General features: G+C 39.6%; 2 protein-coding genes and 2 long non-coding RNA genes across 4 annotated transcripts; all 4 read right to left on the bottom strand.

Annotated features, from left to right (window-relative positions):
* Positions 1–3,279: 3,279 nt before the first annotated feature.
* On the bottom strand, positions 3,280–6,663 carry LOC120110840. Its single transcript, XR_005511963.1, has 3 exons — positions 5,027–6,663; positions 4,308–4,355; positions 3,280–3,467 (listed from the first exon to the last, which is right to left on the bottom strand). It is a non-coding gene; the product is annotated as an uncharacterized LOC120110840 (long non-coding RNA).
* Positions 6,664–7,906: 1,243 nt separating this feature from the next.
* LOC120110839 lies at positions 7,907–10,211 on the bottom strand. The gene is made up of 3 exons (XR_005511962.1): positions 9,774–10,211; positions 9,015–9,062; positions 7,907–8,172 (listed from the first exon to the last, which is right to left on the bottom strand). It is a non-coding gene; the product is annotated as an uncharacterized LOC120110839 (long non-coding RNA).
* A 1,171-nt stretch (positions 10,212–11,382) lies between these two features.
* Positions 11,383–12,426, bottom strand: LOC103721625 (protein SPIRAL1-like 5). The gene is made up of 2 exons (XM_008811896.3): positions 11,951–12,426; positions 11,383–11,857 (listed from the first exon to the last, which is right to left on the bottom strand). Exons 1-2 carry the CDS (start codon positions 12,314–12,316, stop codon positions 11,783–11,785), a joined length of 441 nt encoding a protein of 146 aa, XP_008810118.2. The 5' UTR covers positions 12,317–12,426; the 3' UTR covers positions 11,383–11,782.
* A 7,681-nt stretch (positions 12,427–20,107) lies between these two features.
* LOC103721624 (protein SAR DEFICIENT 4) lies at positions 20,108–23,091 on the bottom strand. The gene is made up of 2 exons (XM_008811895.4): positions 21,973–23,091; positions 20,108–20,891 (listed from the first exon to the last, which is right to left on the bottom strand). Exons 1-2 carry the CDS (start codon positions 22,991–22,993, stop codon positions 20,881–20,883), a joined length of 1,032 nt encoding a protein of 343 aa, XP_008810117.2. The 5' UTR covers positions 22,994–23,091; the 3' UTR covers positions 20,108–20,880.
* Between the last annotated feature and the right edge of the window lie 1,935 nt (positions 23,092–25,026).

Genomic DNA, 25,026 nt, shown 5'->3' with positions numbered 1-25,026 from the left:
AGTTGTTTGAAGTGTTGTCACAAGTGGCTTTCTTGTGAAGTTGTCCTATCAGGTGAGACATTTTATTCTCTTATTTTGGAGTTAGAGGCTTTTTTATATGCATGGCACAAATCATGAGATTAGAGATGAGACAGTTGTGTCTATACAGCATCCAAAGGCAAACCAAGATAAAACAGGCATGTAATGGTTGCAATTTAGGAAACAGTTGGCCCTCATACTGCAACAACTGAGTGATTGCTTAATTATATGTAGTTTGAATGTTTGTCTGAAACCAAGGAGTAAGGAAAGATAATTTGATAAGCTTTCAAATGACATTCTGAATCGCTCAGACTGGACATCAAGCAAGGAAATTATGGGCTTTTTCTCTGAGAAGTTGTCAAACTGTCAGAAATCATTATTTAATCACTAATTTGGGTGTTGATTGTGAAGTTGGTTCTTAGAATCTTCTTTTGTAAATCTGGAGTCAAATATTTAGGAGTCTAGATACACCTAACTTTGGGATTTTAGGTTCAATTTGAATTTGTTGAAAAATTCATCTACAGCTAGGAGGTGCATAGAACCTATGGGGAATCCTTCTTGAGAATTAAGAATTTTATTGCTGTAATTTTTCTTATCATTGCTGCGTAGAAATCTCTTCTTTTTATGTTGCTATTTTCCTAATATGCTGCTCAATCTTTGACCTCATCTCGTTGAGAAGGCCTTTGTGTTAGTATATGAAGGGGACTCTGAGTTTAGTTAAGTTTTTGCTTTAGGAGGATCCACTAGTAAATCTTCTTTCGCTTCTCACATATCCTCCATCAATTTTAACTTTCTGTTTTTGCCCCTTTACCGTCTTGTTTCAATTTTCTTTTTCCCCCTACTTCTCTTTCTTCTCGTGCTCCATTTGTTCTTTCTTTCTTTTTATTTTTATTTGTTAAACAACCAGAAATTTTACATGTCGGAAATAAAATCAGATTCCTTATATTAAACATAAATCCAATACCCAACCTTTAATGTCTTTTTTTTTCTAATCTTTTTTTTCTTAAACCTTCTTTTCTTTTTTGTTTTAAAGAAATCCAAATGTAGATATTGGACAGCTAGCCCTCAGTTCTCTCCATAAATCTGACATCTAATGTTGAAGACCTGAGCATGCTATCTCATGTCTGTACACCAGATTTTAAGTTTAATTGACAGAAGAAAACTTTATTGAAAAAACATGATTGTATTAGGAAACAACTGTAACAAGAACGGCATAACTGGTAAAGATTTGACAAAGACCTCAAGCCAAATCAACATTTTAAGAATTAACACAATGTAATCTAACCAGAGCTTCATGGCCATCTTAGATGGCTCTGTTTCAGGTTAAGTAAGAAGTCCCGTCATGCATGTTATATGCAAAACATGTCTGATATCTTATACAGATTACATCTGAGAGAAGAGAAAGATCAATTGCTCATTGCGAGTCTCTTGCAAGAGTCGAAAGGATGGGTTTCGCTCCTGGATCTCATTAATGACCGTTAAATGATCTTGTGAAGTAGGATCCAGCCATCTATATTGTATTTCCTGTATAAAATTTATAAAATTGTAAATATTTTTTTCCACAAATAGGATCCTGTAGGGAGATCAGCATTAGTTTTATCTACACCTACATTTAGCTTCACTGCAATCCAACCATCTTGATGCACAGGCCTCATTTCTATTTAATGGAGGGCCAATCTATGAGGGTAGAGACTGTAGCTAACGTTGCAAGCAGGCAAAGCGTCTACGTTGCAGGCTTACTCGTGTGTGTAACCTGGAGTTTCTTGGTGCCACTGCCTGATATTGTCAATAGACCAAATCAGCCCGCACAATTCGAGGACGTAGAAAAAAAAAATCCAGGTTCTGAGCTCAATGTTTCAGCCCTAAAGCTTGATTGAAAGACGATAAACGCCCCAGGATCCAGAGGGCGAAGTCTGCATAACTAGATGAAGGAACGTTCCACGTCACCACATGCCATCCCTTTTATTTTTGAGCACAGCAGACAGACTGTTTCATTTCGTTTGATAATAAAATTTTGGGTGGCGCCTTGCCTCCTTTTCATTTTTTTTAAAAGAAAAGGGGCACAGCAATCTGGTTTTGGTGCTTGTTTCTTCAACTATTTTCTGTGCCTAGAAGGCATGATGTTGGAGATCATGCATGTGTTGAGCCTGGCCCCTTTGTTGAAATGATATCTGGGAGTAATATCTTTTGAGTCTACCAGAAATTGATATCAGACAATGCCTTGCATCACACACTGCAGGGACTGCTCGCAACTGATAAGGTTTCTTATTTGACAAAAACTTGAAAAATTGTGGAAATCCTTGATAATTTGATCCCCTAGTTGAATCCAAGTTGCAGATGAGTTAGCCCACATTCTCGTCGAAGCTCGGGGTGGCGAATATTATTTGTGAAATCATTCTTATGCTACGTGAAGAGTTCCAATGGCACAGATTGGACGGGCAGCCCGTCAACATCGTGATCTAGTTCAAGCTCTATCCTTAGCAACTGATTAGCAATAATTTCTTGGTGTAGCAGGAAACAAACAGTTAACTATTGCACTATCAATCACTAAGGTAGAGTACCATGCGACTACAGTAGCTGCGCAAGAGTGTGCTTGGCTAAGGTTACTCTTATCATAAAAATCTCTCATCCTATGGATAAGCCAGTATAGATTGGTTGGGACAACCTTAGTTCCATTAAGTCGACTTCTAATCCAAGACTCCATTTTTGGGCCAACTATATTGAAGTTTGTCATTATTTCATTAGAGAGAAGATGCTTAAAAAGGGGATTGATCTTGTCAAGGTAGATACGAATGACCGAGTCTCTGATATTTTTACCAAGACTTCGTCGAAGGCGAAGTTTGAGCAATTTAGGAGAAGCTTGGGTTTGGTTACCTGTTAGCACATTGGGGGAGTTAAAATTATATAGTGTGCTAATATATGATGGGTTGTCATTTGTCCATGTTTAATTTTGTTATGTGATATATTCTTATGCGTCATTAAAGTCTAGTTGTGGTAAGCAAAGAGTCAACTAATATTCTAGATAGAGTGTGTGAAGAATCATGGGAATTTTCCAAAGGTAATTATTCTGGAAATTCAGATGGGCATAAAGAGTTTTAGAAAACTCATCATAATTAATGTCACGCCCCGGATCTGGACATGATTTTTTTTTTTTAAAATTTATATTATGCGCCCCAAATCCGGTTTATGACACGGCCGTGCTATTGTAGGTTGCTGCCCATAATAGCACGAAGCCTATGATAACAATTTTATTTCATGAAATAAGACCAAATCTGATCAAATTTATTTACTAATCATAAAGAAGCAAGTACAGAGCATCTAAATCAAATACTTGAGTTTGCAATATTACAACCCAAACTTATTAACATAGATACTTTTAAGAATCCCTGTAACTATGCTTCAACTCCAATTTTCATTTACTCTTTCCCGCTCTTAATCGCCTTAATTATCTGAAATAAAAAAAACAACAGGAGGGGTATGAGCTTGCGGCTCAGTAAGTAACCATGTACTATCTTATTAGATCAAGCATAATCTTTCTCATGCCAATGCATCATTTGAAGAATATAACAGTTATAGCAAAATAAAGCATTTCAGAGATGATATAATCGGGTCATAAACCAATGTATGCTCCAACCATGCAAGTTCATAAACATGATAATGCAAGTCATATAAAAATGTTGCCATTCATCCATACTTTATAAATCTTACTCTCAGACGGATGTGCTGCTATGGTCACTATAATCCCGTGACAGGGCTCGTATTCGTAGTCGACGAGTTTTATAACTTGTTCATATTCGTTACCAACTTTAACCCGTTGGCAGAGGGCCATATTCGTTGGATGCTAGCTCCAGAGGGGTCGACTGACCTCTATTTCTAGAGGTAGGCATAGCTATCTGAGAGTTCATAAATCATTATTCTTTTTCGTAAGTCATACTTTCATACATAGGTTGGAAAATGACAAATGGCATCGTAAAGTATAAAATTCATGATCGTGCCACAAATCTAAATCTCTTTTTCATGCAATTTATCATAACCATAATTCATCGTAATGTATAAAATTCATAATCATGCCACAAATCTCATTTTCATGCAATTTATCATAACCATAATTTATACTGAAATATTTATGAAGGATGCAATTTAACCAAACTCATGAATCACATGCAATCATATGCTTGATCCTACTTTTAAGAAAATACATCATAACAATATATATATATATTTTTATTTTATTCTTACAATTAAACAGTGATTTCTAAATTAATAAGATCAGTGCCAGGGTTACTTACCTCAATTCGCCCACACAATCCTAATCTCGTCCGTCAAATTCTCTGTACCTATCAAACAGTTCCAGATGCATTATTAAATTAAAACTCTAACATGGACCTGAATAAATCTCAAGTCCCAACCGGATAATTTGGACTAAAATCCTACTTATTCACTATTTATTTACGTATTTTCTTTTTTTTTCTTTTCTTTTTCTTTTCTTTTCTTTTCCTTCTTTTCTTTTTCCTTCTTCTCTTTTTCTTTTCCTTTTCCTTCTCTTCTTCTTTTTTTTTTTCTTTTCTCTTTTTTTTTTTTTTTCCTTCCCGAAACTTCTTCTCCTTCTTTCTTCTTTTTTTTTTTTTTTTTCTTCTTCTCCTCCTCTTCTCTTCTCCCGACTTCTTCTCCTCCTCCCTTTCTTGTTCTTTCTTCGCTCGTGAAGGGAGGAGGGCGAGCTCGTCGGAATGCTCGGGAGGAACGGGCAGCGGCCGGCGGCACCCGCAGTGCCTGCGGCGCCAGTGGCCACAGCCGCTCCTGGGGCCGCGCTCGCAGCCCGTGGCCATGGCGTGCGGCCGGTGGCCGGCACCTGCAGAAGCATGGTCGTGCCTGCGGCCGGCGCCCACGGTGAGTCTCCCCCTTCCCTTTCTTCTTTCTTTCTTTCTTTCTTCTTCTATTTGATCTATCCTCCCGAGTGGATTGAGAGGAGGAAAGGCAGTAAAGAAAAGGAGGAATGGATGGATCTTACCTCACTAATGAGAGCAGGGGCGCGGGTGGTGAAGTCCGACGAGGAGAGGCGCCGGTGGAGGATACCGGAGGTGGAACCCAACATGAGCGAGGACGGTGGCGAACTTCAGGCCACCGGAGTGCCCAGATCTGGCAACATCCTGGTCCGAGAGCAAGGAGAAAATAGGGAGGAGGGGGGTCTCGGATCGGGTGAGCTATCGGGGGCTTTTATAGCCCTCTCCGGGGAAGAAAGAAAATGGTTGTGGCTCGTTCACCTCCGTGATGCTCGCGGTGGTCGGGCAGAATCAGAGGCCATTCAAGAGGCCACGATGTCCCCGCTCCTATCTCGCCTCCGTTACTCTGAGGAAGAAGACTATTACGATCCTCTGTCTCAGTCTTTTCTTCATGGGCTGAAGCCGGTTTGACCCGCCGGCTTTGGCCCAATCGGCCCAAAATCCAATTTTGGACTGGATATTACATTCTCCCCTCCTTAATAAAAATTTCGTCCTCGAAATTTAAGAAATCTTTATCTTCCAAATTGAGGGGTGCTCGGCTCATTATGTAACATAATTTAAGATCTCGTTCTTCTCGATCAAAATCAGTGTGGTAGATAATTTTGGATCAACTGTCAAAAACTAGCAAGATTAGCACTAGATAAGTGACTAACTTAAAATCTATGTTTGATGTAGGTTCACTCCCGATCGGATTGGGATCGATTCACAACAAGATCGATTAATTGTATTTCAGGTAGAACCTGAAATAAAATGGATTCGATACACTTATTATGGTAGGGTGATGTTCCCTCAAAAGATAATGACCAACCTTAGAATCAAGTCTTTATATGGCTAGGTATGTGATTCACCAATTGAACAGGTAATGATGGTCATTAGATAGCAACGGTCTATCTCGAAATTGATTGGCATCAAATCTTAAGAGCAAGTCCAAGAAGACAAGATATTGATACCATAATTTAATATGTCACGAAGCTTAATTTATAACTCATAACGATGGAACAAATAACACATGGTTTATTTGGATACTTGAAATTTAGATCATATGCAATCAATGATTAACTCACCCTAGTCATGAAATGTTCAAGATTTTCCTTAGCATACCAACATTGGAAAATCTATCAAAGTGATAACGTAGCCATATCATGATTATCCTGAGAATCAACAGTATTCGCCTTCTCTTATTAACAAAAGTTTTCTTTATTAAAAAAAATCTAATCTTTATCATAACATGTTACCAAATACAGTCAATATTTCTTCTTCTTTTTTTTTTATCAGTTTAAAATGACTCAGTCCACCACACTTTCACTGCGCAACTCTGATCAATATTCTCCAAAATTTCTTAAGAATCCTAGATCATCATCATTCTTTATATATATATATATATATAATATTCAATCAGAATTTTTATCCTTACTTTCCAAGTACACTAGATCATGATTAACCCTCGAGATAATTGCCATATTTGTACCATTTTATGATCAGGTAATCACATTCTAAATCCAATTCGAGCTAAGCCAACTCTAGATTCCCTTGAAAATTCCATTCTACAATTTGATATTGACTTTTCTTTTAAGAATATTATTTGTATGCTCTGTTGAAAAATTCTAGATTGACTTACTCATTAGCATATTCAACCATCTCGAATCTTTTCTTTTTTTTTTTTTGGTTAAACTCATTTAGGCCTCTCATGACATCACCTTAGTTTTTCACCAATGGTGATACAAAATCCAAAATTAACTCATAGCCTCGACTTATAATATATATATATATATATATATATTATATATATATATATATATTTGATATAAATATATATTCGACTCACCAAAATCTAATAATATGGTTCAAGAATTTAGCTCTATGATTTTACATTGAGATCAATTCCACCAATAAGAAATTTTTTTTTTTAACTCTCTTTTTTTTTCCGCCAAAAAACTAAATTGTTCCAATTTCCCCAATCCTGAATCGCATCCCAAAATCTACAACATGATTTTTTTTTTTTTAATCAAAACATCAACTAATGTTCATTTAATTGATTTATTGTAGGATCATAAACTATTGCACTTTATCCATAGTAGAACATTTGAGCCTCAAATATTTTTCAAGATTGATAATTATTCTCAAAATTTACTAAATGACTTTCAATCAAAATACCAATTTTGCATTGTAATTTGAAAAGATCTAATATTTCATATTCCAAGTAAACAAAGGAAAAACTCTTAAGTCTCATCCTCAAATATATTTTCTTTCTATATAACAGTTTCATGCATAATTGTTATACATATTTCATCCTCGAAGAATATAATTTTTTTTTTCTTGTCCAAGTCTTAAACAACTTATGAATGAACCCTATCTTGTCATCAAAATAATTAACTTCAAACTAGAAGTATTATCCACAGTACCCGATATCAAGTTGATCTTTCAAAATCACTTATATACTAGCACACAAACAATCACAATATACTTTAATATTCCATGGCTAGTACTCCACTTAATATTAGTCAAATCTAATTTAATTATAACCTGAAAATTTTCTACATTTCTATCACAATCACTAGTGATCTTAAACTTTAAGCTCTCATACATTCCTGTCACATTTCCTATTGTTCTTAAACCTTTATTCTGATTCCAATTTAGTTACAATCCTCAATGATCTTAAACCTCCAACTTTGAAGCCACTTGTGCCACAGTCTTTAGTAGTTTTAAATCTTAAGCTCTTGTATCATTCATATCACAAATCCTAAGTGATCTTAAATCAAGCTTCTGATAGTTTAATTGCCATAATTCCCAATGATCTTAAACCTAAGCTCTGATACCACTAAATGTCACGCCCCGGATCTGGACATGATTTTTTTTTTTTTAATTTATATTATGCGCCCCAAATCCGGTTTATGACACGGCCGTGCTATTGTAGGTTGCTGCCCATAATAGCACGAAGCCCATGATAACAATTTTATTTCATGAAATAAGACCAAATCTGATCAAATTTATTTACTAATCATAAAGAAGCAAGTACAGAGCATCTAAATCAAATACTTGAGTTTGCAATATTACAACCCAAACTTATTAACATAGATACTTTTAAGAATCCCTGTAACTATGCTTCAACTCCAATTTTCATTTACTCTTTCCCGCTCTTAATCGCCTTAATTATCTGAAATAAAAAAAACAACAGGAGGGGTATGAGCTTGCGGCTCAGTAAGTAACCATGTACTATCTTATTAGATCAAGCATAATCTTTCTCATGCCAATGCATCATTTGAAGAATATAACAGTTATAGCAAAATAAAGCATTTCAGAGATGATATAATCGGGTCATAAACCAATGTATGCTCCAACCATGCAAGTTCATAAATATGATAATGCAAGTCATATAAAAATGTTGCCATTCATCCATACTTTATAAATCTTACTCTCAGACGGATGTGCTGCTATGGTCACTATAATCCCGTGACAGGGCTCGTATTCGTAGTCGACGAGTTTTATAACTTGTTCATATTCGTTACCAACTTTAACCCGTTGGTAGAGGGCCATATTCGTTGGATGCTAGCTCCAGAGGGGTCGACTGACCTCTATTTCTAGAGGTAGGCATAGCTATCTGAGAGTTCATAAATCATTATTCTTTTTCGTAAGTCATACTTTCATACATAGGTTGGAAAATGACAAATGACATCGTAAAGTATAAAATTCATGATCGTGCCACAAATCTAAATCTCTTTTTCATGCAATTTATCATAACCATAATTCATCGTAATGTATAAAATTCATAATCATGCCACAAATCTCATTTTCATGCAATTTATCATAACCATAATTTATACTGAAATATTTATGAAGGATGCAATTTAACCAAACTCATGAATCACATGCAATCATATGCTTGATCCTACTTTTAAGAAAATACATCATAACAATATATATATATATATTTTTATTTTATTCTTACAATTAAACAGTGATTTCTAAATTAATAAGATCAGTGCCAGGGTTACTTACCTCAATTCGCCCACACAATCCTAATCTCGTCCGTCAAATTCTCTGTACCTATCAAACAGTTCCAGATGCATTATTAAATTAAAACTCTAAACATGGACCTGAATAAATCTCAAGTCCCAACCGGATAATTTGGACTAAAATCCTACTTATTCACTATTTATTTACGTATTTTCTTTTTTTTTCTTTTCTTTTTCTTTTCTTTTCTTTTCCTTCTTTTCTTTTTCCTTCTTCTCTTTTTCCTTTCCTTTTCCTTCTCTTCTTCTTTTTTTTTTTCTTTTCTCTTTTTTTTTATTTATTTTTTTCCTTCCCGAAACTTCTTCTCCTTCTTTCTTCTTTTTTTTTTTTTTCTTCTCCTCCTCTTCTCTTCTCCCGACTTCTTCTCCTCCTCCCTTTCTTGTTCTTTCTTCGCTCGTGAAGGGAGGAGGGCGAGCTCGTCGGAATGCTCGGGAGGAACGGGCAGCGGCCGGCGGCACCCCCGGCGGGCCAACGGCACCCGCAGTGCCTGCGGCGCCCGTGGCCACAGCCGCTCCTGGGGCCGCGCTCGCAGCCCGTGGCCATGGCGTGCGGCCGGTGGCCGGCACCTGCAGAAGCATGGTCGTGCCTGCGGCCGGCGCCCACGGTGAGTCTCCCCCTTCCCTTTCTTCTTTCTTTCTTTCTTTCTTCTTTCTTTCTTTCTTTCTTCTTCTATTTGATCTATCCTCCCGAGTGGATCGAGAGGAGGAAAGGCAGTAAAGAAAAGGAGGAATGGATGGATCTTACCTCACTAATGAGAGCAGGGGCGCGGGTGGTGAAGTCCGACGAGGAGAGGCGCCGGTGGAGGATACCGGAGGTGGAACCCAACATGAGCGAGGACGGTGGCGAACTTCAGGCCACCGGAGTGCCCAGATCTGGCAACATCCTGGTCCGAGAGCAAGGAGAAAATAGGGAGGAGGGGGGTCTCGGATCGGGTGAGCTATCGGGGGCTTTTATAGCCCTCTCCGGGGAAGAAAGAAAATGGTTGTGGCTCGTTCACCTCCGTGATGCTCGCGGTGGTCGGGCAGAATCAGAGGCCATTCAAGAGGCCACGATGTCCCCGCTCCTATCTCGCCTCCGTTACTCTGAGGAAGAAGACTATTACGATCCTCTGTCTCAGTCTTTTCTTCATGGGCTGAAGCCGGTTTGACCCGCCGGCTTTGGCCCAATCGGCCCAAAATCCAATTTTGGACTGGATATTACAATTAATGATGCCCCATCATCTAAGAGTAACTCTAGAACGATCTCTTAGGTCTATATACACTTGTGGGGGTTCATTTTATGTAAGTAAGTAAGCATATGTTGTGTTAGCATATGATACGTCAAGTGTCCTGAAATCAGTCCTATTATAATCTACATTTGTTTAATTAAAGTTTGAGTGGCTGCTAGTTTCCCAATTTTGTTGCTCTTGGTATTTATTCCTAGTCCTACTACCACTACCTGAATGTATAGTGTAGGGCGTCAACTGCAACTCTGAGAGTTGTTATACTCACATGAACTATTACTTAACCTAGAAGAGCATATAAAAGCTTGAGAATTAGTTTAGATCTTCTGAGAAATCAACCAGAGTTATATAATTTTCCATAATAAACAGGTCGAAATCCGGCATTTCCTTTGTGCATCACCTGAACACATGTATTGTGGCCCAATATAGTGCAAGGATATTCCTTTTGGATTTATTGTTCTTGAACTTTTTTTACCCCATTTGGAGCAAAGAGTGAATAGAAACTGAAACATTGGACACCAGAACAGGCCAGGCTATATCAATATTAGGATTTACATCATCTCAATTCCATATTTGGTATTTTTCCCCTTCTTCGTAGTCCTTTTTCTGCCATTCCTTACACTTTCTACTTCTCCTCCTCCTCCTCCTCCTCCTCTTTTGAGAGTACACTCTCTTTTTTAAATCTTATGGGATGAGAAAGGAATCAAAATGAATTTGCAAATTGTAATGCATTCCTAGTTATATGGAAAAAAATTGAAGAAAGATGAAAGGTGGTATAAAGTTTTAATTTAATATAATTTTGCCAAACGAAAACATAATTCAGCTATTAAACTTGTAAATAATGTCAAGGTTACAGATAAGAGAAGCTTAACCGGACCAAATTAAACACAATCTCTGTCTAGGTGATTATCACAGTACCATTGTAAAAACATTATGGTCTTCATAGATATATTATCTGTTTTGCAAATAGAACAATTATGATGTTTGAATTGGTTGGCCCTTCCATGGAAATCTGAACAAAAATTACCATCAAGTTTTTGTAGTTTTATTTACTAAACCATTATATATTCCCGCATTTAATGTATGGTTCCATAGCAATTCAGATCAATTAACAGAAAATGCACAAAGAGATGTTGTAAATATGTATATTGATAGATAGATCAAACTATAAACACAGCAGCAGTACCAAACTTCAAATACCACTCTAAAGCTGTTCACAACTACCAGACTCAGGTTGCACCTGAGTTTCTTTGGTATCTCTAGTACCATCCTTTCCGTACCAATTGGCAAGTAGGTGTCTGCCAAACCCCATCCGCAATGGATGGGTTTATCAAAATAGAAATAAAAGCTATAAAGAACTCTTAGTTCTCACCATCAAGGAGAGGCACAACCATATAAGCCTCCTCGAAAGAGATCAGCTGTTCACCTATTTCAGAGTCTCATACATCATAACTTAACAAAATCCACTCACAACTGGGCTTGAGATGCCCTTATTTCATTCACACCACTGATGAAGCTACTTGACCACACATTATTTATCTCCAAACAGGTAGCCAAGAGACGAGCTTCCACCAGGAACTGACTGGACCTTAGTGGAAGGCCGACCCTGGAATAATTATAAAAACTTTCAGTGTTCTCACATACCAAGAAACTGGATGAAACGAAAAGAGATATGAGATGTAAATGTATTACTACTTACAGTGATGAAGTTCCCTGAGTTCTGGCCCTGCGCTCTGTGGTAGTTGTTGGAGATGGGCTTTTCTGGTGGAGTCTCTTCGGTTGCTGCTTTCTTCTTGCCACCTTCATCAGATGGAGGCTTCTGAGACTTGGTGGACTTGGTACATCCAGAAGGTGAGATTGGTGGCTCATCTGATCCAAAGAGGTAACCCAGAGAGCTGTGTCCACCCCCAAAGCTCCCACCTCTGCTCATCTTATTGCATGGACCACTTTTCTGAGTCTTGCCAGCCTTGTTGAGAAGGTGGCATGGATGCATGATACTTATAGCGGACCAGGTGGGGCGTCGGAAAGAGTGGCATACCTCATGCTGGAATGTATGCATGATCATGACATGCAAAGTTTTCCATATTTATTTTTCATTGTCCTTTCTCCGTTTCAGTGTATTATTTAGTATCCTGAAGTTGTTAAACTTCTGGGAAAGGGACATGAGATCAAAAGTAAGATGATCGCGTGAGACCATATATAAAACTAATGATTCATTCAAGTTAGCATTAGTAAGCCAACGAGATTTTATACTTTAATTTTTAAATTAAAATAAGGATTGCGATAGATCGCGTTGTAGATACATTGGATTGCGGTACAAGTAAGAATCTCTATACTTGAATCAACGTGTGAGTATATGTTTATTGGTTTGTATCATTAGATTTGCATCGTGAAATTTGTATTAGTTTGGCATGTGACGATATGTTTTTATATAATTTCCAATATATATATATATATGTGTGTGTGTGTGTGGTTATTATACGTATCATATATTGAGAACATGATTATATGAACAAAGATATCTTGAATTTGAGAGAAATACATTGTATATGAGATAATTGAATTAATAGATAAATCAGATAAATAAGAATGGTTTAGACTAATCTTGCCATAGCATCCATAGGCTAACACATGGGGAGCCTTTACGAGCTTACGTATGGAAAGCCATTATGAGTGAGATAGCCTCTACGGGCTTGCATGTGGAAAACCACCACGAGCTATAACATGGGACGGTATTGATTTTGCACTGAGTCATGATCTTGGTTAGTCCAAAGCCGGAAATAAAAAATTAATAAGAAACCTGAAAATTAAATAAATGAGAAATGGATGACAGAACTTAAGCAATTGTTGTTAAACAATTGATTATATATATATATATATATATATATATGTTACTTATAAGTTTTTCGATTATTGATACAATATTCATTTATATTACTAATTGATTATTTTTTTATTACTTTTGATGTAGCGATTCGAGATTTTTATTGGGCTGTAAGCTCATAACTCCTTTTTCTCTTTCTTTTTTTCAAAGTTGGGATGAATAGATAAAGCATCATTGATACCGATTGGATGATTAAATTTTGTAATTTGATCAGTTTGTTATTTGGTATAAACTGAGATCATATTATTTAGTGATATTAAGATTGTGATAAATTTTCAGACCTTGCATATTTTCTAAGGTCCTGCCTTAGAGAATGTGAGGCCGTGTCTCGTGACCGAACTTGGATGTTGGGTTCGGGGCGTGGCAAGTACTGGCCTTCAACTTGCCAAGGCGAACACATTGGTTAGAGGTCAGAATCTAATGGGATCACAGCTGGGCCGCTGGAGAAGACATCCCCTTTGCACCTGATGGAGCTCCCCAGATTCTCTCGAACACTTGGCGGCTACATTTTCGGTTGGTTACAAGTAACTGCCACAAATCTTTGTCGAGATCTTAAGGGTACCAAATCGAGTAAAATAATAATGATCATGGAACGAGCTTTAATAAAGTAAGAAAAGCATCGTTACGTCACCACGTGTACTTTGGACATGATTGACCTAAAGCAGCACCTAGCACAGCCCTCCCTTGGCCCCAAAACAGAGGGGGAGCCAGAGATGGCTTCCTCTAAGGATGGTGAATTGGGTAGGGCACCCTTTTCCTTCAAGGTGGGCTTTGGTATCAATCTTTTTTTATGAAAAAGACATGGCTTCGATGAGGGCCTGGTGAGGTGATCAGGTGGCCACCTAATGTCTTGTAGCATTTTCAACTGATATGGATTTTGCTATAGCACTTGCAATCTTTACTTTGTTCCTCAAATTAATAATGGTGATGATGCTGATTATGATGAAATAATAATAATAATAACGATAACAATATCATTGTCATCATCACCATTATCAAACTACCACCAAGATTAGCAATTTTAGCCATATAAGCGGCCTTTCTATGGCATAAGTGTAGATTCAAAGTATTCATGAGCTAGGCACATGGAAATATGCATTTTATACTTTTAGTTAGTGCATGAATAACCAATATTAGTGAACATTAAAGTTATTTTAGAAAAATGCTTCAAGACCTAACCTTCATATCAAAATGAAGCTCTGGTGCTAGATGAGTAGGGGATTGGTGTTTATGCAAAAACTCTATTTATGACACTGGTGATCCTATGAATTGCGCCAAACCTCTCATGCCGAAGGGAGTGGATTTTTTTTTTCTTTTCTTCAGTACCATGATCTGTAGCATTACTCTTTGTTTTGATAACACATATATATAAGTCTTTAATTTAACATCCAATGTTATAAGTTTCTTTGTTTAAGTCAAAAATAGATTTAAAAAGCATAAATATTTTACAATCTTTTTGTGCATTCACCATTTCCCAGAACCATATAAGTCTCAGCAGTAGCATAGCTTGGGAAAGTGGAAGACTTACATCGTGGAGATTTTGTCTAGATAGAGGAGTTTATAAATTACTAATTTGATTTCAAGAAAATTATAGTTTCACCCCATCAACTCTGCTTGAGTTTTCCACACACTTCTTGATTTCAAAAAAATTTATTTGGATATTTCAAGTTAAGTGAACTGATATGATCCTACCATCTATTTCTCCTGTGACATTGATAGCTATCAACAAATCATCAAGCAGACTCCTAGCAGTAGTATAGCTTAGGAAAATAGAAGACTAATGTCGTGGTGATTTTATTTAGATAAGTAGTTTATAAATTACTTATCTATTTTGAAAGATTATAATTTGACCCCTCAAATTTGCTCGAGTTTTACACGCATCTCCTTGATTTCAAAAACTTTTAATTGGATGTTTCAAATTACTTAAGTGACCTAATATGATCCTACTATCTCTCTCTCTCTCTCCTATGAATATCATTGACAGCCATCAAAGAATCACCAACATGGCTCTACTACATTCGAGAAAAGACTCAATTTTCTATTCCCTTCATCCAGGGGCGGCTCAATATATTTGGGGGCCTAAGGCGAATTTATTAAAAGAGGCCTTTTTTTTAAAAAAATAATTATTTTTTTAATAAATGCAAAATATTTTAAAAATTTATTTAAAAATAATAGCTATTAGATGTTCCGAAATTAGTGCTTACAAGTAGTGAAAAGCTATGAGAATAGGGCCCATTTATGCTCAGCTATTAGTGTTTAGAAATCTAAACCTTTCAGCACCCTTTAACAACCTAGCTATGTGCATTCATCTACACCACAAATGCTTTCCAATGTATGTGAAGAGGCCCTGCCCCAAAGAATTTACAACATACCTGATCGCATTAGAAGATAGCCCAAGCCAAGGCCTTGTTGAAGAGAACATTTTCTTCTATCATGCTCACCACAGACCTCACCCCCTGGCCCCTCGAAAAGCTAATCAATCACAAAAAAAAAAAAAAGGAGGTTGAGCTCATTAAACCACACAATATCACTTCCAATTCTCAGGAAAACCCACCCCTCTACTTTAATGGCCAGATGCAGCCCAAACCCCCCACCACGGCACCACACCACCATACTAAACCCCTCAGTCTCCATCCTGAGTCCCTGACCCAATTCCTCCCTGGCTGGCGCCTGGCTGGCTCCCTCCATCCCTCTCCAGAAGACACCCCACAGTCCCCACCCCCTCCTCCCTCTATCCCTCACCAGTCACCACCTCACCCCCATGCTCGCCCCAAAACCCCCCTCCCTCAAGTCCTCAACTTCGAGTGGTGCATCGCTCTCCTCCAGACATGCAAATCCCTCCTCACAAAAAAAAATAGAACAAGATTAGAGATCAAAAAAGAAAAAAAAGGGAGGTTGACGAGATTGAGAGGGATGGAGCCAGGAGGGACTAGGGAGCCCGGGTTCTTGCCTTCTTGTAGCCGGAGCCGGGCTGCCGGAGGACGGTGGACGTGGACCGTGGTCTGTGAACCGCTGGCGCTGACAAGACCGAGAGGGATCAATGGAGCCCAGAGGCCGCGGAGGCCGAAGGCTGGAGCGGCGGAGGCTAGAAGTCGGAGGAGCCGAGCTGCCGAGGAGAGCTGGTCGCTGGAGTCTGGAGAGGAGAGGAGGTCCGGACAAGACTCCGGAGCAGGGGCGGCCCAAAAACTGAAGCTTTGAGAAATGGGAAGCCTCAAGCGGGGAGGTTCAGCAAAGAAAAGGTTCAGGAAAGAAAAAAAAAAGCTCTGGGAGAGAAGGGGGGGGGAAGCACTGACACTGTAGCCTGTTGTTTGTCAATTTTGCCCGCCTACCTATAGCCCGTAGCTGCCGCCGGAAAGCACTGACACTGTAGCGGTGCCTCCTATCCTAGGCAAAAAAAAAAAATCGGGGCCTTCCTTATGCCGAGGGCCTTAGGCGACTGCCTCAGTCGCCTAAGGCTCGAGCCGGCCTTGCCTTCATCCTTCCATTTTCTTTCTAAAAATTTCCATCTTTTCATCCCCCCATCCACCTTTGCCGCTGGCACTCCACAATAACTCCTCTTCGTGCTCACCGCCATCTGTTGCTTCATCTTTTCTCTGCCAAAGATGCTAGTTTCCTTGACATTGAGCCCCAATGCTGTATATACCCATCCCCACATAAAATATTAATCAACTCTACAGAATTGGAAATCCTTTTTTGCCTTTTTCAATTAGATAGGAAGAAGGGTGTAAGTTGTAACCAGAGATTTCGGCAAATTTTAAGACTCACGCTACCATGATATGGGTCTTTGTATGGAGATTCAGCTAAGGGAGATGGATGCAGGATCATATTGCATCCCCCGGGCAACTTAAAGGAACTTTTTTTTTTTTGAAATTAATAGGAAGTGTATGAAATTCAGAAAAAGTTACAAGGGGTCAAATCGTAATTCTATTCATTAATTATGTCCCCTGCGCATCAAACCTTTCTGTGATGGATTCAGACAATAGACACTGACATGGATGATCCCAGATGGCTTAAGTAACTTTTTGCTTGCGAGTCCTCTCTCTCTCTCTCTCTCTCTCTCTCTCTCTCTCTCTCTCTCTCTCTCTCTCTATATATATATATATATATATATATATATATATATATATATATATATATATATATCTCCAAACTTTAGGGGTGATGAGATGATGCAGTTTAGGTCTCTTGTACATCAGAAACTACATGGGAAGCAGCATGTGATCTACGGTAGGTCTCAAGATTCATATATGGAAAAATAATTACTATCCCACGAATCCAACTTACATTATATAGGATTTGTTGCATGAATTCCTTCCTCAATACCGATTTTTGCATGAATACCCTTCCAAAATTGATATTAGCATGTATACCCTCGTAAAACACTTATTTGGCTATTGTACCTTTTTTTATTTTTGTTTGTGCATGTGTACCCATATTATCTAACGACATTAAAAAATTAACGTTTTAAAATTAAAATGACTAAAATATCTTTAATAGGTAAACATGGAAATAGATCATGATCCCGACAGCAATGAAAGAAGGCAGACATTAGCGTAATTTTAAAATTTTATTTTATTTTAATTAATATACATATGATTTTTTCTTAACACCATTAGAACAACCGTTATATTATGAGCATTTGTACAATAACAGAATTTTATAAGGGTATACATGCAAATATCAATTTTGAAAGGGTATTTATGCAAAATTCGATAGTTAGAAGGGTACCTATGCAAAAAAAAAATCCTAATATATATATATAATACATTTAAAAAGAATTTAAAAATAATATATCTAAAAACATTTGAGGCAGCTTCTTCGTCTAGAGAAGCCTTCTAGAATAATTTATATTTATTCACAAACAAAATTTTGCATGGATAGGACGTTGAGCGTGGCCTTTATTTTTTTCCTGTTAATTATCGTTTTTATGTTTTGGTGAGGGCAGATACAGAATTCAGAATCCCATCGACCTTTTTAATAGCTGTGCAAGTGGGACTCAGACCCATGCCGCCACGACCGACCTCCTACTGACTTCACCCACTCATTCATTGTCGGGAATAGTGAATCTGACCAACTACTGCACGTGGCCTCCCGGTAGGTGGGAAGTCAAATAAACCCCCGTCCTCTCCAAGTCTTTTTATCTTCTCCCCACCAAAGCGAGCAGACGTCCCCTTCCCGATCCGCGTGCGCTTTGAGAGCGTTCCATGGCCATGCCCAGAGAACTTGGACTCGTCTTCGTCTCCGATGACTTCAGACCGCTTGCCGCACGGCTTGGTCTCTCGCCGTCCGTGACGAGTGGGCAACAGCGCTGTTTTGACTCAATTCGACCAAAAATTATCATAAACTTAACTTATTAATGTCCATTCTATATGGCGATATGATATTTTTCTATCTGAGCAATTTGTTCTCCGAAGTATTGGTATAAATCCATGGTTGCAATCCTTTTCCTTGCTAACATAAGAGGATTCTTTTAAAGGTCAATTTAGATGGATGCATATTATATGGTGACAGAAGGAAAGAAAGATGCTGGCTTCACTATCAGAAGCTTGGATTTCATGATGGTTGTTGTTGGTTTCGACACCTTGGTTCTAGAGGCTGAGCTAAGGATAGTATGGGCCGATCTGGGCCATGCTCGGCATGTATTGCGGATTAGAGCAGTTATACTTGAGGGCGATTCGGCTATGGTGATTGACTAAATCGAGGGTGGCATCGATGTCGTGGGAGGGTGCTACTCCTTGCTTCAAGACATCTGGGTCACGACTAGTGACGGTACGGTATTCTAGCCCAAACATGTTTACAAAGAAGCTAACAGAGCCAAGAACTGGGTAGCCTTGTATATGGTCAATCACTCGAGGGTGTCTTGTGGGTTGAAAAGAAGGAGTTGCTTAGAGCACTTCATAATTTATTGTTTTTTGACTTTCTTATATGTGCCCGTACTATCCGTTTTATTGCAATATGTATATATTATGCATTTTGCTCACAATATCCTTTGTTATTAAGAGTGAAGTCGAACTAAAATTCTGGTGATGCTTTCAGCGAGGCATGTGCAAATGCTATATCTAGCTTGGCGGCGATACAGCTGACCTTTCTTAGCACGCCCTTGGTTGGGAGATAGAATCAACAATTTGTGAATTGGGAGGCATATAGATTCATGATATATTAATGACATTTACGTCTAACTTTGTTATTTTTTGTCTTTGCAAAGAAATGAGTTATTTAATCATTCACTTAAAAGACCTAAATATGTTATCAAGTTTTTTGTTTAAAAAAAAAAATGCTATCGAGGCTCTACTGTTGATGCAAATATAATATATTTTCTCCATGTATTATTGAGGCTCTACTGTTGATGTTGATGTTGCTTTTGCAATTTTGCAATTTGAACATCTCTTACCTTATGAATAGCCATTTTATATTTAAGCCATATAACACTCATAGTTGTGGTCCGACTTATATTAGTTATATAGTGCTAAATAATGTAACATCAGACAAAGGGATTTCATAGAGGCACCATGTTCTCATATAAAGTCATTTGTTCTGATAACATGATAAGCCCAACTCAATCTAGACAAAACCTGGGTCAGGCACAATAATCGATTTAGGATCAACAGGTACCGATGTCTATTGCTCATTCACTCTATTAGCAGAGTCCATTTCCTATAACATCTTTCCAAGTTAGCAATTCAGTAGGTTGAATTATTATTAGCAATAATGGGATTTTGAATAAGATATCGATAGAGAGTATCTTTGAAGAGTTTCTTGATTACCAGAAAAAAGGAGCACTGTTGTAATGTACCACCTTGACGTAGTTTTGGTTGAAACTTATCTTTCAACCCAAATGGATAGAATTCAGCCGGGCATTGTCAGTAGTAGAGATGGGACAGCAGAGAAGGAAAACAAGAAAGAATGCAAAGAGAAATGAAAGATCACAGGCAATATTTCATCCACATATCGCAGTAAGTGACATCATGATAATGCTTGAAATTTCAATACTTACACCGCACCAATGGTGCTTGCAGCATCCGAGGACCAGTCCTCCTCCATTAGGAAGAATTGCTCCTCCCAACCAGGAAGAAGACTTCTCAAAAACAACCATCCGCATTTCTTGCATCTCCTGAAAAATGCTGATGGGAACTTGTTTCTAATATAAGTATGCCTGTGAAAGTTCTAACCTTCCAACCATTAGAATTCCAACCAGGCATACAGCTCTCCACTTGCACAAGAAAACAAAGTTGATGTTGGGCATGCATCAGGGGACAGTGACTTCAATGTCATCCAACCTCATCAATAAAGTCATGTTATCAGTAGACTCTGAATGGTATTTAGATGTCAGAAGAATGTTAAATCTCCCAAACACTTGATTTCCTTGAGCCGCTACATGCCCAGGTTTAATATAACTCTGGCCACCTACTAACTTGATTTAAATCTGCTACTCAAGCCACCTTCAGTTTTTGAATAATTGTATACATCATAGTATTCATACAAGATTTCTGATCCTCCAAATTTTTCTTGAATGACCTGATAGTTGACTTGAATTATAAAAATGCATTAGGATAAAAATCTTAAGTATAAGAACTAGCAGTTTGTTACATTATTTTTCATGCTGTGGCAGTACCTAATCTTCTGGTATTTCACCATCACTGCATTATTTTACCATTTAAACACCAACATCAGTATTAACTAAATCCATATCCAGCAACGGATTGCCTTCTAAGGACTTGGCAGCATGAACTTGTAGAAGGAAAAGTTCATGGAGAACCTGCGACAAAAACGACAAGAACTCATGAAGATCAGCGAAAAGAAACATAAATGGTTGTGCACTGATTTACGACCTGACAAGCAAAAAATTCTAACCAAAAACAAATCCTTTTTTGATGTTCTGAACTTTTAACAAATTATTTGGGAAAGCCAACGAGCAATCAATATAGCATCTAAGAAAACATCATCCTGTTTTCCTGATCTTGTCGAAGAAGATAAAAGAACTACACAAAATATGATTTTGGAAACAAAAATACAAATAGACTGATCAGACTTCATCAGAAGTGTTATCACAATTATCAAGCATTCCACAATGATGTGAAAACCAAAAACTTCCATTCACAAAAGATGCACTTAATGTCATAAAAGTATTCGATGTAAGAAGGCATGGCATCACGCTAACCTTTCAATATAGAGAAAACAGAAAATCCAGGTTACGTTTTGAAATCGGCGATGATTGCAATATCCACCTCCTCCATCATAACAACCGCACATTTCCACACAATGAAATTTTCTTCTATAGATTTTACATTGAAAGACAATGAATCCCAACTACGATGTATCATCCTCCTAGTGACATCTTCCATTGTTTAACATCATGCAAATATTGCTGTGAGAAAGATCCTCTCCAAATTTCAGATCCTCAATGGTTTCACAAAGAAACAGCTTTGCATGTTGGGAGCCCTAAAAGTACAAACATAGTCCTAAAAGCAACATTTTTCAGCAAAGGAAAAGGAGCAGAGAAAGTATAAATTGAGCAAATGGAACACATAGAGATGACCTAATTTCTCATGATGATTTGCCATTTAATAGTAGTGATCCTATAGATTGCAAAACATGTTACGCTACCAGTGAACTGGTGAAAGCACAGCAATTCTCATCTTTTCCATCAACTGTTTAAAGATCATAGGAAAAGAAGAGAAACGAGAAGAAGGTTATACAGAAAGTTTTGGCAGAAAAGCCATCATTGGTGATCCAACACAAAGAGCAAGTAAGAAGTAATGGGAATTAAAGCATCTAAGATAAACGTCAAAATACCAAACATGAGAACACACCAAAATCAAAACTTGGATGGATTCTACCTTGCAAGTAATTGTAATAAGCCAATTGTGCAGCCAGGAGGTCGACCACCGCCGTTCCGACCGACTTAAACACCGTCAGCTCCTCCGGGCTCCTCCTCCCAACCTTCGTCCCCCCGGCCAACTCCACCAACGTCCCTGCCACATCCCCCGGCGCCATGACCCCTCTTTGGAACGCGCCCACCAACTCCCCTGCCTCCTCCAGCGCCACCTCGAAGTCCACAAACACCCTCCCCCTCGCCAGCGCCTCGTCGTCGCACTCCCTCATCGCTGGGGTGAACGAGCCCACCAGGTCCAAATGCGCCCCGGGTTTCAGCTTCTTCCCCTTGACAACTGGGGTCTCCGAGCTCGTGGCGCAGCTCACCACGTCCCCCAGCCCGACCACCTCGTCCAAACACTCGGCGTGCTCGAAAATTAGCCCGCTGTTCTCCCTTCGCTCCTCCTCTTCTTGGAGATCTCTTGCCAAGATTCGAGCTTTATCAGGGGTTCGGTTCCAGATGATGATTCTATTCAGGCTGGGGCGGACGAAGCGGTGGGCGGCGATGAGGTAGGGGGCGAGGGCGCCGGCGCCGACCATGACGAGGACACGGGAGTCGTCGCGGGCGAGGAGGGAAGCAGCGACGGCGGAGACAGCGGACGTGCGAAGGAGGGTGAGGGCCGTGCCGTCAAGGGAGGCGAGGGGGGCGCCGGTGGAGGAGCGGAAGAGTAGGTAGGCGGCATGGACGCCGGGGAGGCGGAGGGCGGAGTTGTGGGGGAAGGAGGTAACGACCTTGACGCCGATGAAAGGGAGGGATGGGTGGGAGGACCAGGAGGGCATGAGGAGGAGGGAGGAGGAGGAGGATGGGTCGAGGGAGAAGCTCTGGCGCGGCGGGGCGCGGACGGCGGAGGAGAGGGAGGGGAGGGAGGAGCGGAGGTGGGGGATGAGGGCGGAGGGGTTGAGCAAAGAGCGGAGGGTGGCGGCGTCGAGGAAGGCGCGGCCTCCTTCGATGGCACCGGCGGCGGTGGTGGGCGGCAGCGACGCCATGCTCGCCGGAGGAATGTCAAGGCCGGTCGCAGAGGTCAGTCTCCAAGTCCAGCTATGACGCGTACGAGTATTTGTTATGTGTGGATGGCAGATCAGGTGCTTGTGGGATGTGTTTTCAGCTATTTGGGTAAATATGTTATTGGGTATTTTTGGCAATACGGCTAAGCTGCCTCTATTGAGTCATTCAGTCCATCGTCCACCAATTACCGAGGAATAAGTCAAAATAAAACCGGAAAATTTTGAATAACTACTTTAGTGACCCATGGTTGTTAAGACTCAAAGAGGGGAAATATAAAAATTATTATGTAAATACAAGAGTAAAAACAATTTTTCACTTACATGCAGCACAAATCACATCTTCTCCAACTTAAATCCACCTTAGGACATGATGTGTAGGTGGCTTTCAGCTATATGAGTGCATGCGTACATATATGCTAATAGGAAAAAAAAATATCTCTCGTGAGTTGGCTATTAATACAATCACATAAACCATTCTTCTCTTCTTTTTTTTCTTTTTTTTTGCTAAACCGAGTGATTCATACAACATGTGTACAGATGCACCCTTCTCCTCTTTTTTTTGGTATGCCAAATTTGAGAGTAGACTGCCTTCAACCATTTGTTTTAGCTAAATATTTTTTTCTAGCTAAGTTGGAATAGGAGAAAGAGAATTGAAAAATTTTTATTAGCCTATAGTTGAGCTGTGATTTGTAACTATAACACTAGTATAGGTTGTCCCTCCCGCACCGCACCCCTCAAACCTATTAAAAATAATTTTTTTTGGCATTGTTGCCATATTTTTTAAAATAAATTTTAAAAAAACATATTTATGTTTTTTTTTAATCTTCGACTGGGGATCAAACACCGTATCTAAGTAAAGAGTACCTCAATTGAATTAGGTATTACAAGAATCGATATCACTAGAAGTTTTCTTTTTTGAAATAGATATTGGGTAGCCACCACTAAATTTTGACCATGACCTATCATATGAGAAATATGCCGCACTGCCGCCGTCGGTTTGATTAAGAAATGTCGATCGCATGTATCTTATTATTTAATAGATTGCAGTACTAAAATGCAAAGGTGATATTCATCACAAGTTGGAAGGATGGTCATTCTTCACCGCCAAACAATCTTCCAAAACATATCACTACAAACCCCTATTCATGGAAAATGTTGGGGGAATAAGATTTTTCCCCCCAAGTGACACGAATGCCCCCAAGAAGCCGCACAATCGCCGACCCTGAACAGCCGAAGTCGGCGTCCGATCTCGGAACGCCCGACCTCAAGACATCCGACCTCGAGACCTCCGACCTAGGAAAATCCTGATGCTCAAGGTCTACCCTTGTCAGCCACCTACTACGGCCGTACTCCTCCGAGGTCCGACCGAGGACCATATCCTGCCACTGCTCCAGCATTTATTGCGCATGGCCACTGTAAACCTCCGGTTCACTCAACAATCAATGCGGATCTCCGGCTTACTCCACAATTAATGCGGATCTCCGGCCTACTCCACAATTAATGCGGATCTCCGGCTTACTCCACATTTAATGCGTATGGCTCCTGTCATCTACGGACTCTCAACTCTCCACGGCAAGTTAGCCCAGCAGAGTCTGGTCAACCATGATAGTCTCTGATCTCGGCCATACCTCCGACACTAATGCAATAATTCGCCTGGTGGCGTGCTAGTTCGGGTCGTACGACGCCCTCACCGCCGACATCAGTGCAATGATTCGCCTGACCGTGCGCCGACCTGAACGACATGCCGAGCCGTACTACGGCTTCGCCCCGTTACATCACAGGTAAACCGACCCCCGCCTATAAAAGGGAACCTTGGCTTCTCAGGTGGGGGGGTTGGGAATTCCGTGCCCTACAAACACTGTTTATCTCCTCTTTACACCTTTTCCCCCCTCCCTGACTTGAGCGTCGGAGGGCCGGCGCCGGAAAACCCGGCCACCGGTTTGTCTGCAGGCACCCAGACGGAGGACGCCGCCCGCTGACGGATCGCCGCCCCGCCGCGAGGACCTGCTGCTCCC

The sequence above is a fragment of the Phoenix dactylifera genome, chromosome 5 (genome assembly GCF_009389715.1).
Source record: "Phoenix dactylifera cultivar Barhee BC4 chromosome 5, palm_55x_up_171113_PBpolish2nd_filt_p, whole genome shotgun sequence".
Lineage (NCBI taxonomy): Eukaryota > Viridiplantae > Streptophyta > Magnoliopsida > Arecales > Arecaceae > Phoenix > Phoenix dactylifera.
This window is presented reverse-complemented; position numbering and strand designations above follow the sequence as displayed.